This window comes from Perca fluviatilis, chromosome 10, assembly GCF_010015445.1.
Source record: "Perca fluviatilis chromosome 10, GENO_Pfluv_1.0, whole genome shotgun sequence".
Lineage (NCBI taxonomy): Eukaryota > Metazoa > Chordata > Actinopteri > Perciformes > Percidae > Perca > Perca fluviatilis.
In genome coordinates, this window is record NC_053121.1 from 28,388,550 (window position 1) to 28,410,290 (window position 21,741).

Consider the following 21,741-nt stretch of genomic DNA (forward strand, 5'->3'; position numbering starts at 1 on the left):
CACAAAGTGTAAAAGTAGCACAAGTAGAGAAGAGTCAATAAGTCAGCCAACTATGTCAGTAATGTCCAGTTTACATAACATTAGCTAGCATTAGCTAGCATTAGACACCGTCTACCAAGAGCCTGGGTCTGTCCGAGGTTTCTTCCCAAGAGGGAGTTTTTCCTCGCCACTGTTGCACTGGTCGCACTGCTTGCTCTTGAGGGAATTACTGCAATTGTTGGGGCTTTGTAAATTATAGAGTTTGGTCTCGACCTACTCTATCTGTAAAGTGTCTCGAGATAACTCGTGTTATGATTTGATACTATAAATAAAATTGAAATGAATTAGCCACAGCATAACCCCTGAGTATTAAATTCAGAAAGGGTGTGTTTTATTGTTAATGAATTTAACTTTCATTTATAAGAGGAAGATTATATTATATGGTATTTTAAAAGTCACACAGTCTTGCTTTAAACAATTCAGCAAGTTGTTGGAGCATGGTCATAAATCTGCATTCTTGTTCGAAATAACACACAGGGGGATTCTGCATCCTTACAGCCAGACAGTGCTTTTATTTCAGTGTCCATAAATGTTAAAACATGGTCAAAAATCACCTCCTGCATTATGTTATACTCAGTATTTGAGGCCCTCCCAGTGGTGAAGGAAAAGGGGAAATATCTCTTGAGTCTGACATTACTCTCATTTTTCTTCTTCATCACACCCCTCTCCTCTCATGCAAACCAATCAACTGTAACATGACCCTCTTTAATGGGGGAGAATGATGCTGCTTCTTGAGTATCACTGGCAGTAAACCAGCGCTGGTTCAAATGCACAGACTGTGCATTTGGAGGCCCCCACACGAAAAAAAAACCACTACACTCAACGCAGCATATACTCTCAAACATACACCTCAAACACTGGGCGCATCACGCACATAAAACCAGTACACGCATACGCACGCACACACGCACACACACACACACACACACACACACACACACACACACACACACACACACACACACACTACCAGAGCAGAAAGTGAAGATAACAGGATGAGGTTCAGTCTGGGTCAGTGTTATTAGACAGGAGACTAACAGCCATCAAGTCACTTAGCAAAGTAAACCTCCCTGATACACCGGGATGTGCACTGATGCACAAAAGCCCTCTAACCCAATGACTTGCATTTTTCCATCCGAGCCACCATGATTGATGCTTTTCAAACCAGAAATTCATTGCTTTTCTAGTAAATGTATTCTCGTCAGAGCTTCGTCTTAGTGTGTGTGTGTTAGTGTGTGTCTGGGTGCATGTGCTGTGAGCCCACAGTCTCTGCAACTGTGGTGGGAAACGACCACAGACTGCACATACTGAAACCCACAGACTCCAGTCCACAATCCATCTATCTCACCATCCCTATCTTTGTTTTCCCTTCCCCCCTACCAAGCACCTAGTGGGGTCACTTGGACTCCAATCCCTCCATCCATGTCCGCTCCCTTCATCTTCCACCACCATCCTTTCATCCATCCATCTCCCTCCTTCACATGACCTCCCCCAATACCACTCACTGATCTGTCTTTGTCAGGCACGCACCATCCGCACAAGTACTGCTCAATTAATACATAAAAAAAAAAAAATACACAAAGCCAATGTCTTCAATTCTACAGTAGCATTGAATCACACGCTTCATCTCGGCAGGATCCAAGACTCTTAATGCTAGTCCAGCTTCTTCCCTCTCCTCCCGTCTCCAAACCTCAGACCACAGGGCTTTAATAGGAGGGTTAAGAGGTAATTCCTATCACACTGCCATCATTTAATATCTAACCAAGGCTGACAGAGAGGAAGGTTACGAACCCAAACCAGAAACCCACCAGCAAACCTCCCTGTCTCCTCCTTCTTAGACCCCTGCTGTTATTCTCTCTTTTAGTATCCCTCCCTGTAACTTTTGCTCTTTTTCTGCTGTTATTCTACCTCCATTTCTTCCTCTTCTGTCTTTCTCTCTTACACGCTCTCTCATCTAAATACCTGGCTATTTAAATTACAGCCACTTCCTTAATAGGCAGAAAAACACAGTGTTGATGGGATAAAAAACACCGAAAAACGGACGACAAAGACCAGAAAAGTGGAAAGAAGAAAAAAATAAAGAGCAGGAGGAAACTCCAGACACTGTAATTTAGATTGTGCTGATGGCAAAGTGTGGATATAAAGAACATGAGATTTATAATGTTAAGTTTGGAGCACGTTCACCCTTTCCACTCTCGTACTGAGTTGTCTGAGAGCTCTATAGGGATCCATATTCAACCGGCAATGAATAAAAGCTATCGAGACCAATTACGGGTTTTATAGAATAGTAATCGGATGGCAAATGGAGGCAAAAAAAAACAAGAGAAAGGGTTAGAAATAGGAGGTAAACATAGAAAGAGTGTGTGATGGAGTATATGTGTTTGCATCCTTCACTGTGTGTGTCCCTGATGTTCACATGAGGGGATTTGACTGTGTGTGTGATCCTGGAAGCCACAGTTGACGTAAATGACAATTTGCTTTCAGCCATCTACTTTGCTGTCTTCAGCAATACATCACGCATCACCACAAATAATAGTTTTAAGTAGAGGTTTCACAGCGTGCACCCCGCTGAGAAGATTTCATCTTTCTGTGGCTTTTTTTTTTGCCAACACAGGAGATCAGATTGAGAAAGCGCTGCAGAAAATACAATTTATAGTCATCGTCATGAACCACCATTATTATTACTTTATGTGTTGTTTTTGTTCCTTTACTTGGTTTCAAAATAAAAGTTTAGATGACAAAACAGTGATGTTTTTTAAAGACGCTCTTTTGAAATTCAAAATAAAATTGTGTTTCTATTAAGTTTTTTATTCACCTAAGACATAGAAGCATTGCCTGAAATCACAAAACAGCATTTTATCCTTCAGTTTATCTGAAAACTGCAAAATGATTGCGATGATTTATTTTTGAATGTAGCGTAGATTACATGGTTAGTTTCAAAATAAGTTCCCCAATTGAAAGATATTGTAAGGTAGCATTTTTCAAACGTCCTCTAAGAGCTGTAACGTCTAGAAATCAGTTTTTTTTTTTATATGAAAAAATCACTGCCTGCAGGCTGTAGTAACGAAGGCTGATAAAAGTTTTAAGTTTCTTCTTTAAAAAAAACGCCACAAAAAAGAAGGGAAAAAAAAAAAAAAAAAGACATGTGTTTTTTTTGTTTTGTTGTGGAAGTGGTGGGGGGGAGGGGTTTTTTTTTTTTTTCATTATGGCACGACACTGCATTGACTCTGGTTCTGGTTACGCTCTTGTGAACCCAAGCTGACTGTAGCTGCTGTTCTCTCTGAAGAAGTAAGCTACAAAGACCACATTTTCAAGGCTAAAAGGTATTGAATTTTTGATACTCAAATGCTTTTCAGTGGAGTATTCCTTTTTATTTTTATTGGTCTAATTCGCTTTTTGATCTCTTAAAACAGCTCAAACTTGTGCCAAAAACACACACAAAAACATTCACAGAAGAATATTTTTTTCAACAAAGAAAGGTTACAGTAGCTTCCAAAGCGTTCTGCCTCATGGAAACATTATAAAAGAGAGTGAGGGAAGTGAGAAGTTTAATGTCCCAGTGCTGGTATTCCCTATCCTAACACCTTGCAACACTCACACAAACACACACAAACACACACACGCACGCACACACACACACACACACACACACACACACACACACACACACACACACACACACACACACACACAGATATGCAGATACATTATATTAATATGGTGTATGTACACAAACACAATATACATACAGTCAAAAGCAAGCATGCACAAGAGGCACACACACACACACACACACACACACACACAGTGTCTATCACTAGCTTTACTTGAAGGCAGCCCAATATAAACTGCCATAAAGTTTAGAAGGTGTTTCAACCTTCAACCTAAGCTGACAGAGACTCTCTGAGGATAAGACAAATAGAAAACCTGAGTGGAAAGAAAGAGTGCAGACAGAGAGAACACAGGGGAGGAAAAGGAGACAGGGTGGGTGTACCGATGGGACTGAAACACAAGGAGGGAGAGAGGGAGAGAGAGAGAGAGAGAGAGAGAGAGAGGGGAAAATTCTGTCTGAGAATGTAAGATGAAAAAGGGAGAGAAGGAGGGCAAGTGGGAGGCTTCACTGCATCAGTATGACCTGCTCTTACACTCTGAATGCTCTGGGAAAACTCCATATTCCCGAATAAAAATTCCTCACAGGTCCAAGCAAAACATTCGCTCCAGGCACACTTTCACCTCTTAAACTTGTGCACACACACATACACACACACTCTATTTCACCTCTTCACAGAGCGGCACTGTGTCACCTGGCACGGGACTTGAACCCTCAACCCGGATAAAAGTTCTGACATTGCACTGTGGCCATGTTTATGAATGGATCACGTAACACATCAAAAGAAGACAGAAAAGGGCAGAGAGAGAGAGAGTGACAGAGGGAGAGCCAGAGGGAGAGAGAGAGAGAGAGAGAGAGAGAGAGAGAGAGAGAAAGATGGGAGATTTGAGGAAAGTAGGATGGAGAGACGTAAAAACAAGAAAGGTGTACTCACAGCCGTCCTAGTTTGGGGTTGGACTGGAAAAGAAGCTCTGGGAGGAACTGGAGTTTGTTTCTGTTCAGGCGACTGTGGGGAGAAAAGGAGGGAGACGAAAAACAGGAAATAAGAGTTAAATTAAAGAGGTTCCACTTTGTGAAACTCAAAGAACACAGCAGGAACAGAAAAGGGCAAAAAATGCACACTCATAAATCACTCCGATTCATGCTTATGTGTTGACTGAACTATCATCAACCAGGCGGCTTCTCGATCACCTTGAAGGTCAGCGGGTTCACGGTTCAAAGGTCAAACTCATGGGAAAGTCCGCCTGGTTTCCTGCGATCATGACCTCCAGGTTATCAGGCTGTGTGTGTGTGTGTGTGTGTGTGTGTGTGTGTGTGTGTGTGTGTGTGTGTGTGTGTGTGTGTGTGTGTGTGTGTGTGTGTGTGTGACAGTTGCAGCTTATCGTGCCCTAAGCTCTCTAAAGCCAGTTATCACTATCATCCCCACATGTTATAACCTGGGAGTGTTGGTTTCTGGCGTCTTCCAGTCATCTGCACTAAGTTCAAAGATGTGTTCAGTAAAAAAAAAAAAAAAGTCTTGCCTGGGTGATTCACTAAGTTAACACTATTCTTAGTACGTTTTCAATATATTTTAGAAAAAGTCTTAACCTATAAAATGTATGATCAATTAGAAGGTTACAAGAGGCCTACGTGCACTACTGTGTTTTCAGATGGCAAAAATAAGCCTAATCGTAGTGTCTTGACAAAAATGCAAAAACACAACAGCTTTGCCCAAAAATTCACATTTCATTAACATTTCTCATTAATAAAACAAATCTTGAATATAGACTTTTCAAGAAGTAGTGTCATGTGCGTGTATCCAAGATAAAAAGTCCCACATCATAGTAAAAAATTGGCAAAAAAACTATGAGAGGCTCTTTTAGTCAAAAAGTATTGATTAATTTCATGTGCAAGAGGTGATAAAATGTGGGGAAAAAAAGTGAATGTTTCAGTCAGAGGCCCATCGCCAGCACAATTTAAAGACCATGTTATTCTTAAATATGTTATCAGACTAAGTAATGGCCAATCAGTAGAGCCAAAAGGTGTGAAAAAAACGTATCAGCTAGTTGGATGTGGTCACACGACCTAAAAGGATACCAAAACGAATACATAGACAATACATTTTTGTCTATGCATACACCCATGAGTATTTATCTTGATATGCACACAACTAAAACTAAAAGCAACAGTAGGATGGCCTGGCTTTCATTATTTACCAGACGGATAACAGCATATTCTTAAGAAAAACAAATTAAAGACAACACTTAATTAAGACCCTCTGGATGCAGTGTTCTCCAGTCTAATAGTTTTTGGTCAACATTACCACCTTTATGTGATTTTTTAATCTTGGTAATATTGGGGCATTTTTTTAACTAATATAAAATGAAAACCCAATGTCTTCTTCTATTATACATGTAAAATACCATTCGCCGTTTGACTATGTTGAACTGAGCATGAAATGGACACATGGCAATTATTTACAGAGGAATGAGAGGCAGAGTGAAAGACTGGCGAGAGTGAAAGAATGGAGTTGACCAACAGGTAGACATGTGTGTGAGGGTAAAGTGAGAAATAGAGTGTTTAAGGTTGAAAGATGTGTCTGTGTCTGTGTGTGTGTGTGTGTGTGTGTGTGTGTGTGTGTGTGTGTGCGTGTGTGTGTGTGTGTGTGTGTGTGTGTGTGTGTGTGTGTGTGCGTGTGTGTGTGTGTGTGTGTGTGTGCAAAAGCAGGGTGGGGTTGGCTGCAGCAGAGATAGATGAGGACAGAGTGAGGAGAGGGAGTGAAAGTGTTATCAAGCTACCTAAGCATTTGGCTGAGAAACGAGGCATGGAGGGGAAAAAGAAAAGAAAAGGAGGGTGGGGGGGTCATGGGGTCACAAAGTAGAATCTGTGTAGGAGAAGACACAGACACCAACCTTTTAACCCCTGTGATAATGATAATACGACCCTGACTTTCACTTCTGTGTATACCAATGGAAAGAGAGCTACAGTCCAAAAAAAGATATCCACAATTTGAAATAATTGACCCCTGCTCCTAGAAAATAACAGCTGGCACAAAAGTAAAGTGCATAATCGGCTACTATTACAGTTATGAGTCATTTTAAGATGTTCGCTCACAAAACAGTTGGTGGTTTTTATGAGAAGAATCCTTTGTGTATCTTCAAATAATAATGAGTTTCTTCTGCTTGGAACCTTTGAAATATTACCAGACCACAAGTCCATGGGCACTATATTTTTTAAATTTGGAAAATGATCTCTCTTTTTCAGAATCACAGTAAAGTCCAGCAGAAATGGTTTGGAGAGTGGAGGGAACTAATCTCACTGGGCCAGTAACTCAAATTCCAGAAGTTTGATATATTTTTGTAAGGAAAACGCCTTGAAATCCCTTCTTTTTGCAAAATGCCCATCAATTAGAACCTTTAACAGGACTAAAATTCAGTTAACCATTACGATTTACCATTTCAAGCCAACTCTGAGTCAATGTTTGTTTCTTTTAAATGACTACATGAGGTGAATTGACCATACCCATGACTTTACAATTCCTATGTTGACATACGTGAATGTGTTCGCCCAAGCTCCATGTTTTTCATATTGTGATGCCATAAATCACACAGTCTCAGCACTGTGACCTCTCACCCCTAAACTTTCACCCTGACAGCCACAACATCAGAGACTCTGTCAGCTAAGCATTTTAAAACGCATTTCACTATGACTGAAGTAAAAAATAGAATTCAGGATCCTCATTATTATCATCACTCCAGCAGAAATTTCCTTTTTATATTAACAGTTGTTTTTCCATGGATTGACTTTAGATACAAAAAGTCACCTGTTCAGTATGTGATGTATATAATACTTATATTGACATACAACTTTAGCTATAAATACATTAAAGTTGCACAATGCCGTCGACAAAATTAAATGCCTTCTCTTGTGTGAGTTTTGACACACAACTGTTGGCAAAGAAGAATCAGTCATTACTCCGGCTTTGCTTTTTTGCACTGCCCCAGTGTTTGAATTAAGATAGCATGGCGGCATTCCAGAAGCAAAAGAGGCGTGACGTGTATATACAACAACGTTTTGTGGCTAGTCCCGCCATTCTGGCTGTCCCTTTTACACAGACGTCGATTCGGCTCTGTTACTACCTCTGCTGCCGACTTAATGGCAGAACAACTCTGTCCCCGTTCGCCATCCATACCTTTCATACAGAACAGCAAGGCGGAATAACAGAGCAACATCCCCACCAGCTCTGTGAAAGGTGCTTATGTTGCTTCCTAACCACTTCCAAAACTAACCCTTAACCTCTGACCCTTCCTGACCCACCGCATTGAAGAGTATTTTAACATTAAAGCAGCCTATCACCTCTCACTTTCACGATCAGATGTGTGATCTCCATTAAGAGACAAGATACACCTGTTGCTGCCACTCAACAATTTCTGTCACCTGAACTGAATTAAGTGTCTCTCTGTATGTCTCTGCCACATGTCTCTGACAATGTCTCCCTCTTATTCTTGCTCTTGTAAAAATTTAAACTCTCCTCTCCAACATCTTTAAATCAATATAGTCCCCATTGGAACTGGACAAGCTTTCTGTTTTTGCAGCATGACCTCATGTCTTCAAGTTACTGATGTTTCGATACTGTGGTGTGGAGGTACAATGTGGAAGGACAGTGGTGAATTAAATAGCCTACTCTGCTTAAATAGCTAAGAAACTGACATAATCATATCAGTGAGGAAATTCTCAGCTCCTGTCCAAGCCCAGCAATGTGAATTCAACACTGTTACAGTAAGACAGCCAGTTCCTAAGTTTAGAAATGCTGTCCTCATCAGTTGAAGACTAGCAGCCAGGAGGTATGTTACATCACCCGAAAGCCACATTTAAAAACAGATTTGAAAGTATAGTTGATTTTTCAGGAGATAGCGTCTAACAATACACAGTGTGTTACACTCTATTTTCACTTCATGCCACAGGATCATAAACACTCTGTAACCAGTAACATAGAAGCATGTCCTCGTGCAGAGCTGTCTGTCATCCCTCCAACACAGAGTCATGAACATGCAGGTGTGTGTGTGTGCGGGAAGTGTTGTGTTGTACAATGACACCTTGATTCTGTTGACTAGAGCCTTGGTGTGAGCTGACGAACACACACACACACACACACACACACACACACACACACACACACACACACACACACACAGAACAAGGCAACATGAGAGATTCCAAGGTTGTGTGTGAAGTGGATGGACTTGGGTATCATCCATGTACTCTCTTTCTGTGACTCTGTGTGTTTATGTGCGGGTGCTTTATAGAATGTAGAACAGCAAGTCAAAAGGTGTGTGTATATTTGGAGAAATGGAAAATCAGCAGTAGTAAGTCAAATATTTGCGTGTGTGTGTGTGTGTGTGTGTGTGTGTGTGTGTGTGTGTGTGTGTGTGTGTGTGTGTGTGTGTGTGTGTGTGTGTGTGTGTGTGTGTGTGAAGTCGTGTTTGTGGGCGTACACGTATGCATATTTTGGGATACTTATGTGTGTGCATCTTTGTAGCCAGGTGTTTTTTTTTTAACATTTCTAAAATACCTTAAGTTGGCATCAGCTGTTAGAATTTTTCTCACTCACACACACACACACACACACACACACACACACACACACACACACACGCACACACACACACACAACACACAACAGGCAGCAGAATAAGATGGTGTACTTACAGTCTCTCCAGCAGTCTGAGGTCTTGGAAGGCTCCTCTCTCGACAACACTGATTTGGTTGTCCTCCAGATGACTACAGTGATGGACATAAAGAGACAGAGTGAAGAACAATAGCTTTAGTAACTATCATAATTGAACAAATCAACAATCCAATAGCAATACCAGCAGAAATACTATATGACTTTGCAGCGAATGCTTCTTATGACAAGGAGAAAGAACAGTGAATGTTAACAGAGTAGGTACGTAATAAGAATTATCAGTAACATGACATACTTGAAGTAGCCTAAGCTTCATATAAATCAAACTGAAGGACAACCATGTAGCTGGGAATACGTATCCACAGCCAGCTTTACAGGCTAAACTGGAGGTTCAAACCAAAGGAAGAAACACCCGATAAATTTAATTTTCTGGGCAGTGCAAACACCAGCTGCTTGCCAAAGAGAAATAGAGAGATTTCAAACATTGGGAGAGACATTTGCACTTTGAAAAGATTGGTTGTATATACAAGGAATCAGTGCACAGAACAAATGAATCTGGCATCAAGCAATAGTTTCAAAAGTTTAAGACACACAGCATCTCACAAATGTCACAATCTAGTGAGCCAAAAACAAACAATTAACAACCCATCCCTCTTCCACCCCTCAGCGGATATCTTCTCCATTTCTCTCCATCTCTCTTTCCATAGCTGCTCCCAATGTAATGCGTATTCCTCTTTTTCTCTTCCCTGCTCTGTGTTAGCTGTCATATGTTGGGGTGATCTAAGGTTTTCCAGATGGGACTGAGTAAAGGAGAGAGAACATCTCCACAGATATGCGTGTTTATACTTTCTGTCTAAGGATGTTTAAGAGTGACATCTCTTGAGAGAGAGGAGGGGACGGGGAGATCGAAGGAAAAAGTGGTTGATGTGAGAGGCAGAGGAAGAGAGGAGGGAAGAAGGGAGAGGAGACAAATGAGGAGACAGAGAAAAAGAGGAAATAGAGACTCAGAGACCCAGAATGACAAGATGGATTGAGTGAGAGAACAATATTAACAAAAAAAAAAAGACAAGACAAAGCCAAGGAGGACTGAAGAAGTTGTATCAAAAGAGATGATGTCTGGCCTGCCATGTGGACTTTGAATTATTTGGCACAACCTTCCTCTAAATATTCTTTCAAAGAAACTGTTTAGACATGCAGCTGTATAACATTCATTAATCCATGGTCTGTCATCCAGGCTCTTTACACAAACACACACACACACACACACACACACACACACACACACACACACACACACACACACACACACACACACAGAGACTGTGGACAAAGATCTGTTGGACTGAAGCATGCACTTAGCTGAATGATAACAAATTCAGACACTCACATTCATGAACACGCACATAAAGAAATTAGCTTGTGTATGCAGACATGTATGAATGCACGCACACTAATTTACTCACTCCTGAGTTAATGATGCTTTAATGGTGCTCTTTTTCCCCCAATATTTTTTTTAAAGGGCATTCACCCGTATTTATTTTGAAACATGAAAAAAAGATCAATAACACAAAAATGTGGGTAGAAATTACATCTGAAAACATACCTTACAGTATGCAACACAACCATATAACCACTTCTTGTTTTTCTCATTTAATTTCCCAATTACATAAGGGTATTCTACAATGAGAATATAATTTGCATATTCTCCTGATTTTTTTTTCTCTTCAGTTTGTTTGGAAATTAGTTAAAACCAATCATGTATTATTCAAAAATCAAAAAGTATGACGTGAAAATTGGTTACAAAATGTGATGTATACATCCAGCATGCTCAAACCAGTTTATACACAGAAACAAAATACCGTATGCTAAAAAAAGTGGTAGATATATGTGTAAACATGCAAAGAGTAAGTTGTAATCTTTTTTTTTTTTTTTTATTATCTAGATATTAAAATGTATCTGCTCATTGTGCGGAGTATTCATGACAGGCGAGTATTCATGTTGATGACGTTTCTATAATGATTATATTCTATTAAGAAAAGAAAGATCAGAGGGTGAAGAACTCGGTTGGAGAGACGACGAGGTTCGGGAATTTCTGTCAGTAAGGAACGATGCTGAAATCATCAGACACATTGATGAAACTGCCAGACTCTGTTGTTAATGACCAAATTACGAACCGGCAATGACCGAGGTGTAATTCCCGTCATCCTGCCTCTACCAAATGGAGTATTTACAGTAAGTCAGAACACGTCTGATGTGGAGAATCTCCTGACGTCTGCTACATGTGTGAAAGGTAAACTCCAGACAACGTCAGCATGTGATTCTCCTGACGACTACAGTAAAAGGGTTATGCACTAGTAAGCGAGCAAACCAAAACCCACGTAAACATATGCACAGTCCTGACTGAATGAATCCAGCATGTTTATTCTAGTCTAGCAGCGTTTTCTTTATCTTGATAGAAAAGATTATCTTATAAAATAAGCTAAATTAAGGCATAACTTTGAGTAACTATCAGAGTTTATTTGTCCAAATGAGGGATCAACCGCATGCTGATTTATTGAATGAAGTTTAGAAAGGCAGGGGATCTTAAGCCAAACACATGGTGTGGGGAGTCAATGCTGGCATATTGTTCGGATGAGGTATTGTTTTTATATTGGTCCGTATCAGGCATTAGTCATCGACAGGGAGATAGAAAACATGTATTGATTTCATGTGTGTGGGGCCTGGTGTGTCTAATAACTCATTCAACCATATTAGAGAGTTTTAGCATCTATTATAAAAAGCACAATGATGTCACGCTACCTTATGGCAAACTCGGAGCACTTGGCATCTGAAGGAAATACTTCAGGGTATATTAACTTCACTTGTTGTTTACAGACACTTTCCCCAGCCAAATGTTCAATATCAAGCACAAGTTTTCACCTACATCTAAATTTGTTTAGAATTACTCAATTTCGCCACAGTCTGGAAGAAATTTTGCGATGTAAGGCTGCCAAAGATATTGTGCTAAGTGTTGCGCATGCAGTATGCATGCAGAGACAAGCTGGGTCTATGATTACAGCAAGAGTGTGACCACTCAGATTAAAGAATATTCAAGACTGCTGTATTAGATTACATGTTTTTAAGTGAACACAATATGTTAAACGTGTAATCAAATTACAGCAGACTGTAAAGTGCTTTAATGAGGTCAGATACTAAGTTTGAAGATTTTAAATTCCAACAAATAAGTCCAATTAACCAATATTTTCATTTTTGATATGTGTATGTAATGTAATGTAACACAGGATCATTTAGCGGTTGAAAATACACCTGATATACTGTGGTTTAATTTGGTTTATGTGTTTAGCAGAAGTCAGATTATATGTAATGAAGCTCAGCGTAAATTCTTAAAGGAAGACTTCATTCACTTTTCCATCACTCATAATGATAAGCTGTTTCACGGTACGTCACTTGTCAGTAGTAATCAGAACAGCTGTGTTGTTGTTGTTAGTTAAACCAATCAGGGTCGACCATTGGTCGACGAGCCTATCACAGCTTGATACCCTGCTTTAAATCTGCTCTCTCTTCCACGGTTGGCAGTTGTCGTTTCAGGAAATAGAGTGCGTCCCGCCTCCTCCCCTTCTGCCACCGGTGGTCACGCCCTTGGACCTGGGTTGCATCTCGGCTTGGCTGTTGATGGTCCCTCTATTTATTCTCCACCACCAGTGTCTGGACTCCATCAGGGGATTTGTTTGGGGTCCTTAAACCCTTTAGGATATTTGGGTTCGATGGAGTCCAATCTCCAGAGACTCGTACATTTACATGTTGTAGGTACAATAAATATGTTCATAATTGCAAAGAAGTCTCTCCTGATTGAAATGGGAGTCAAGTATTTTCACACGACTAATTATCAATAATTACTAGCCTGTATGTAAGCATGGGCATCGAGGAATATTTTTTCTGCAGCTATTACCCTTTCCTGGGAAGAATGTTAGAAACATTTTCTACATGCAAACCTTTCTCATGGTATGTATGTAAGTGACCAGGAATACCAGAACTATGTTGTGTGTGTGTGCGTGCGTGCGTGCGTGCGTGCGTGCGTGCGTGTGTGTGTGTGTGTGTCCGTGTGTATGTGTGTACTTTCTCAGACTATCCTACCATTCCCAAGCCATCTCTTCCCCATTTATTTAAGAGATTTAGAGTGGGGAAATGTCACAGCAGTTTATCACCAACCACATAAAACAAGCTGCTGGCCCACCACATGCAAACACACACACTCTCTCTCTCACTCACACACATACATACATACACAAACACAGCCTCTTTTCCTTGGTCCTTCTTACCATCGCAAGTGCACAGGATACACACATAGAAACACTGTAAATGTCTCTCTCTCTTTCTCCATTTTGCTCAAACACACACACATAGTCAAAACATTAATGAAACATTAACTGACATGAGTTCAAAATCCAACATGATCCTCACAAGTATGGTTATAGATAAACAAATGCACTTACACATGCAAACACATACATGCATGAACTTATTTCCACTCCTCAGCGTAGTTTGTGCTGGGAGTGTATTTTTATCTACCGGTCTGGTTAAAACAGAGTGAAGAGGGAAGGTGCATGCAGCCAACAGTGATTATAGTTATTATAGGGCTCTCACACACACACACACACACACGCACACACACGCACACACACACACACACACACGCACACATTTGAGCCACTTGAGGTGGAGGTCAATTAGGACAGCTTAGAGGAGACGAAGAGTCACACTCTACTGAGTGCAGCCGTTTAAATATGATGAGTTAGACAAGCATGAGTTACATCAGCAATGACTGTAGCATGTCATTGGATTGGACGATAGAATAAAGAAGGTTCAAACGTTGAAAAAAATGTCTATTTGAGATGTTTACTGACTGACAGCTACATAGTCTGTAGTCAGTAAATCACCTTTGGAAGTCATTTTGCCTTGAAACAGACCGGCGGTCAGTCTGGCTCAGCTGTTTTAGCCACCTTTTGAGGCCCCAACAACAAAACAATTTCTGAGCAGATAGTATATCACAATGAAATTACCAGTTATGACACATCAAGTTAGTTCAGTCTGGAAATGCATCAGGCTTTAAGAGGGGACTGTTTGTTTTTGATTTCCAAAGGCATTCTGGTATCTCTGGATTTTCCAATATTGCCAAACTCCCTAAATTCCCTAACTATTGCTCAGAGAGCGACATGAAAAACAATAGTGTATTCTGAGTTATTATTATTATCTTTTCCTTTACTGTATCATATGAACTATGACTCACAATTTCTTGCGAACAATTCAGATATTGCAAACTTCTTTTCAGCTGTTTAACCTCGTATCATATCCGCACCAGTTGAACATATTGTTGCTTGTTTAACAAATGGGAGTCTTCCTGCTTATTACTGGCATGTCAGCTCACGATTACTCTATTATTTAACCTCGTAAATAATCAGTAATTACAAAATTCAACTCCTTGGAGAAGACACTTGCATTCTCTCCTGCCGTGAAACCCCCTTATTAGTATGGGAAACTTTATTTTATAGAGACTTGTTTCCCCTATAGCCATGTACAGGCCTATTAGGTAAATATAGCATTTGCCTAATTGCTCCAGCATGGCAGTTTTTTGTTAATGTGATTCCTTGTAAAGAAACAAATACCGAATCGCAAAGAGGAAAAAGAAAGAGGTTATAATAGACCTGCTGGTACCAGGTAGATTTAACATGAAGTCCTCATACCTAAATGACTAAACGGGTCGTTTGATAGCATCTCATATGAGCGTTTTCTGATCTGCCAATTGTGTGGTTGAGGTATGATTATGTTTACACAACTAAAGCTATTAGGCTGACATGAGGGAAAGATCACGTTCATGGTTAAAATAAACCAATACTAGCCGTCGCAAAGTTGCACGTTTTGTATGCTCAAACATCTATACTTGGACCTAGATTTTTTTTTTTACTGCAATATGACAATGTCACACCATAGGATAAAAGAGTCCATGTTGCTTTAGGTTATTCACTTCCCTTAAGCCAACACTTCCCTTTTAAGCTTTCTGAAGCTAATAAAACCTTGCAAGAGCATGTTCTTCCAGTGATGGTTATGCTTAAGCTTTTTCATAGGTGATTAAAGATTACTTCCATTATGTTTAATCCTACAGTAGCCCTACTTGCAGTTGTTTCGTGAAGCACAACTCACTGGGCCTAATGCGGGAAACAAATCAAACAAACAGACTTGTTCTTCAGTGGCACATACGATTGCTTTCAGAGAACTTGTCGTATTCCCAAATGTTCTTATACTTAGAATTTTCTCTGATTTGGAACACTCATACGAGCAAAAAGTACAGAAGAAAGAGAGAGGTTTACATTCCATGTAATTTGAACAACCTGGCTTAACAACCCCCTGACTCATTTCAGCAGGACTGAATGGTTCATCACTACAAAATGTTGACACAAACAAAGAAAGAAAGAAACTTACAGAATCCTGAGGTTCTTGAGGCCAGAGAAGTCCACTTTAGTGATCCTGGTGATGTTGTTTCTGTTCAAATCCCTACAGAGAGAAGCACAAAGGTTACAAATCTGATTAATCAAATCTGATCGTTAATAAAGTTTAATACAATGCAGTGTATCTTGAAAGAATACGACTTTATTATAAAAAAATGCTTAAAAGCAAATGAACATCAGTGAGGAGGACCGAGGAGGACCGTGCATGTGTACGTTGGTGTGTCGCTGTGTGTGTTCTCGCTCAGTCAAATTAGTGAATGTGGCAGTAGGACAGAGCGTGAGAATGCCCCACAGCATATGAGCCCACGCACGCACACACAAACATACAAACACAACCAAAACACACAAACACTCCTACCGTACAGGCACCAGAAAGTTATGCACCCACATTTTTACACACACACACACACACACACACACACACACACACACACACACACACACACACACACACACACACACACACACACACACACACACACACACACACACACACACAGGGCTCATGCTGCTCTGACTAATTGAGAAATTCTCCAGCCCAAAAAAAGTGGGATGAAATTATTTTTTCTTTCCATCATCAGAGTTTAAAAGCTTATCGTGTTTCCTGGCTGTCATTCAATCTGTTTTAACTATCGGTGCACAATGTATGCACACTGCAATATGAAGTAACTGCCTGAGTGTGTGTGTATAGACTGGTTCCCTTTACACAGGTATGCTGTTTATTGAAACGCTGTCGTACTGGGGGAATTAGGGCAAGAAAAAAAGTGGGGAGAGCACAGACAAACAACTAACACACAATGTTCTCTCCTATTTCACACACACAACTCTTTCCCTCACTTTGTAAGCTTTCACTTGCCCTCACAGACACACTTATACATGCACATAAACAGAGTCTGGTTGTGCCAAGGCGGCCTGCATGTGTGTTTTTCATAATACACCTAAACATTTATAAATCTGATTTAAGACCATATTAGGTTTCAAAAGGCTTCTCCAAGCTGACATGGCAAGGACCACTAATAAGAGCCATGCCCCGACCTAAGACAGGGAGGGCCGGTGTGGGCGAGGGCAGCACTTCCCAAAGCCCAAAATGTGGTCCACAAGTCCACCAGGGTTCCTTGAAAGGGCTCCAGGGTAATGAGGAGTTTCATAATCTCATCTGATGCAATGGAAGGTCTCATGAAATTACTGCTGATCAAAGATCCCCAGCCCCAACAGCAGAGACTGATATAAATCATAAGCAACAACAATTAAGTTCTCAGAATGAGGTCGCAGTCAAGTAAGGTTTCTATTTGAGGATTCTTGATATGAGAAAAAGAAGAGAAGAGTTATTTTCAGCCAAAACGGACCAGCAAAATTTTTCAAAACATAGCCACAGCAATCATAGCTTGCACACAAGCCTACTTAACCTACAGTTTGAATAAATTGCTTTGGAATACATTTACATTTAATGCAAAATTACTATGCAATACAAATGTAATGGCAAAAGAGCTTCAGTATTGGAATCAGAATCAGCAGATATCCAAATTCAAGCATTGGAATCAGATCGGAACTGAAAAAAAGTGGATCTTACATCTCTAGCTGCATTAATTGTATTCATAGATGAGGTACATCAAGTGATCCAAGCATTTGGAAGCAGTCAAAACATGAAAAAAATATTCATGATGATTCTGAGTGTCATCCATCTTGCCAGTGCATTTTAGAGACCAGATATGTTTCACACAGCGGGCCTTTTCCCCATCATCCAGACTTGATGCTGCTGGTTCTTGTCACAGTGTAATTGCCAGTTCTTTGGAAAGTAAGGCAGCTGACATGGTGAAAAACTCAATACACAACTCATTTATACTTCAACTTGAGGAAAGAGCTGATTCAATGATGTAAGAAACTGTTTTTTTCCCTTGTTGATTTGTGATTTCAAGTATCCACTCACTTCTGAGTGACTCTGAGGCAGCATCCAATCTGAAAGCTTCTGTTTCACATCTTCCCACCTCTATCCATCTTCTCCTCCCTGTCTTACCCCTCTTCTGTCTCTGTACGTTTTTTTCTTTTTTCCCTCATCTATCTTACATCTCTCTTTTCTCCAGTCACTGCTCTTTAATGCCAATCTGTCAGTCCTTCACAGCCATCTATACCCCCGTTCCCAGCCTTCCTCTCCACATTTTCTTTTTCTCTCTAATCTCCCCCTTTGACAATGTCTCCTCTCAATCTCTCATGTCTTATCTTTCGCTGTTCCACAGTTGACTAAAGACGTTTTCTTTGCCTTCCTCTGTTTTTCTCTGTTCTCCCTAATCTCTCCTCTTTAATCTCAATCTTTCACTCGTTTACAGTTGGCTGCATTTTCCTACCCTTCTGTTTTTTCCTCTGCCTTTTCCCCTAATCTCTCCATCCTTATCTCCATCTTTCTCTTGTTCACAGTGGAAACTTATGCTCTCACCAGGGATACCGCTCATGACTCAAACAAACGATGAGGATACAGGGCCAGGTAAAGCTCGATGGCATCTACCTCACCGCCTAACAACCAAGAAAGTCAAGGCCATTGCCAGAGCAAAATGAGATGTGGTGTGAAATTAAATGATAACATTGTCAAATAAAAATAACACCAATTCAGTGATGTATTCAGAAACAAGAAGGTGTAAAGTATATGACGTCTAGTCATTCATCATAAGGTAAACCAACCTGTAACATCAGTCATATAATCAAATAAGCATTAATTCATGGTTTGCCCTCTCAGACCACGTGTTTATTACTACTAACTTTATTAAATGCCAATGCCACTACAGAGCACTACAGTGTGTACAACCCTGTATATGTTATTTTCATTTTTGGGGATCAGTTCTATTCTGCAACTGACAGCTGGGTAAAATGAGTATGGTGGGCTCACCTCTTTATTTGTCACAAAATTGTAGGTTATTAATGGACATGCATAAACTACTATAATAAAGCAAAGACACGTAAATGACGATGGCATACACAGCTGATTTAGCTCTCAAAGAATCAGCACAGCAGCAATAAATCTAATGGGAGACCTAACCCCCCCTTAATTAACACAAACATGAGAATTCAATCTTAATTAAATCAAACTTACCCAAATCTTAGCACACAAGTAAAGGGAGATGGTGGTGGAGGATAAAGAGCGATTAAGACTGATCAGCAGATTAGTAGTGAGACGTGTCAAGTTGTAATGGCTGAGCTTTGCTCCTACTTGAATATGTTTGGATGTTACTAATCAGGTGGTAGCCACACATCTGGTGAGTGAGCCAGCAATTGCGAAGCATGAATCAAGCACCCGACGCCAATCGGCAGCAATGAAAATGCAACTTCAGTGCTCTGCCTGAACTATCGCAATGCTCCATCATTAGCCTTAACATAGGAGTTAGTACAAAGCTGTGAAGGTGTTGTGCGTTGAAATAAGGACTCCCATAATAATCCCATACAGTAAGGCCTATGTCTCACACGAGTTCTTTGAAAAAGAGCTGAGAAACAGCAGGATACCATTACACCTCAAAACAATATCATTCTGCTGTAGAGAATTTTTTTGCACCTAACTTAAAATTATATAAAAAAAAAAAACTCAGCCAAAACCAATGGCTAGAGAGGATCTGAATGACTTAAAGGTAGTGAGGCGGCCATTTTTATACACCTGGTCTCCTGAAGTGTGGGTGTCCACCCCACCCAGCAGTAAAGCTTAACTTAGCTTTAGATTTAACTGACCAGCTGGCAGTCAAACAACTAACAAGAGACTTTAGTACAAAAGCACTAACCGCTTGTTTCCATTACAGGCAGAGGTAAGGCGCGTGTGTGTGTGTGTGTGTGTGTGTGTGTGTGTGTGTGTGTGTGTGTGTGTGTGTGTGTGTGTGTGTGTGTGTGTGTGTGTGTGTGTGTGTGTGTGTTTGTGACAACGGCATAAGACAAGAATGCAAACAGCAGGTGTTCGGGGAATTAATGTACCATAGAACACACACACAAAGGCTCAGACAGCTCCAACACATCTCACCCCCAGACCACTGAAACCAGTGAACCTTACGGTCTGGCTGCCTTGGGCCGGCATACTGGTTGACTTTACACACACACACACACGCACACACACACGCAGGCACACACGTTTGGTGTGTGGGGGGCTGAGTCACTTATAGCACAGCTTTATTGGTTGGCTACACCACAGAGACTGAGAAATAACAGAGAAATAACTATTAGAAAGGAATGTTAAACAAATGACAGATCAGGTAAAAAAATCTCCCAGGAGCTCAAAGGAATGAAAAATGGGTCTGACCGCTGCTGTACTAACCCATGACATATTAAGAGAATACATGAGATAAATGTTGAATATGTCGGGTTACTGGCTGTTCCCCCTATCTCAATCTGTCCTGTTTTAGTTTACTTGGCCTTTACCCTCTTTTTTTCTGTCTGGGACAAAGTGAGAAATAACAATTTACTGCTGCTAACAGTTTCCTCTCTCTGTTCTGTCTCTGTCTATCTGACACTGTGACATTTCCTTTTTCCACTTTGTCTTTCACTCTATAACGCACCTTATCTCTCCATCCCTCCATGCTTTTCCTTTCATCCTTTGTTGTTCTCCGTCCAACGCTTCGTTTATGAATGCACTCACTTCCTGTTCCTAATCTCCTGTTATTTTCCACAAAGCTCTTGTACTGCTTCACTTCATCATTCCTCCTTTCTTGCTCTCCATCCTTCTCTCTCTCAAAGATAGGTATGCTCAATTTCGCTCTCTAAATCTCCAAGTTACGCAAGGAATCCTAATTGCCTTCTTCCTTTTCCTCTGAGCTCCATGCTCTACAGTGTGTCTGTCACCAGAAGCTGGGGGCAGGCGTCAAGCTGCTTCAAAATTAGACTTTGTTGCAGCTCCCATCCATCCATTTCACATGTCTAGATACATTTAGTAACACCTGCTCAGACTTTTTGATCTAATCACTAGTTGTAACCTCACTTGATATTAAGCCTAAAAGGAAGAGACATTAAAACCTTTTGTCCAATAGGACTGAAGGAGAAGGAAGCTTAGAAGCCAAACCAGTCAAAACTCACATTTTGCAGCTAAAAACCTGAAAATGGTTTAAATTAAATCAAAATGAACATATTCTTCTTCTAATACGTTGCATGCAGGTGCACATATTGTATGTAGCAAGCTAAACACACTTCCAGTAAAGGTCGACAAGTATTTTTTACTGAAAGCAATTATTAAACTGTGACAGTATTGGGCAGCAAATTCAATGATAGTGAGTAATAAATCAGAAAATGATGAGATACCATAAACAAGAGTTAGACCAAAAGTAATGTAAAAATGGCCATGAAGAAAAAAGCAAAAGGATATCAGTGAAAGATAATAACATGAAGTTCATAAGGAAATACAACAGAGTGTGACATAACGCTACATTACACGCTACTACAGAACAGAATGTTCAACTCAAACCAACAGCTGGTGGTAGAACAAACATTAACATTTAAAATAAATGCAGTTAAATATTTCAGTATCAAACTGACTATGAAGAACTTGTGTTTACAAAACTTGACTGAGTCAAGTAGAACAAGTTCTCTATTACTATATAAAAAAAAAACTATATTTCACATGTAAAACATAAATTGTGAAATTGAAAGACGTAATCATGGACGGCATTCACAAGAATGACATGTTGATTCCCTTGCACACCATGTATTGTCTACAAGAGTTTACAAGGATCTACAAGTTTTGGAAATTTGGGGTTTTGTGGAACATTTGGTCTCCTGTGTGACCGTTTACTGCTGTTTTGAATCTCTGTCATAGTGAGGCTAATAGAAAGTGAACTCCTTCCTATTACAGCACTGCTCTCTGGGATACACAGCAATCATCACTTGGAGGTTTTGGGCATTCACATCGTACACACGCTCACACGACAAAAGGCATGTGAACACATGAGAATAAGCGACTACATACA

At 40.3% G+C, this 21,741-nt stretch overlaps 1 protein-coding gene across 1 annotated transcript in view; it reads right to left on the minus strand.

Moving 5' to 3' along the window:
* Nucleotides 1–21,741, minus strand: part of slit3 (slit homolog 3 (Drosophila)) — a 248,703-nt gene that overhangs the window by 216,080 nt on the left and 10,882 nt on the right. The window contains exons 2-4 of the mRNA XM_039813715.1: nucleotides 15,792–15,863; nucleotides 9,338–9,409; nucleotides 4,584–4,655 (exon numbers count right to left, since the gene is read on the minus strand). Coding sequence (XP_039669649.1) covers nucleotides 4,584–4,655; nucleotides 9,338–9,409; nucleotides 15,792–15,863 — 216 coding nt within the window. The remainder of the gene's footprint in view (nucleotides 1–4,583; nucleotides 4,656–9,337; nucleotides 9,410–15,791; nucleotides 15,864–21,741) is intronic.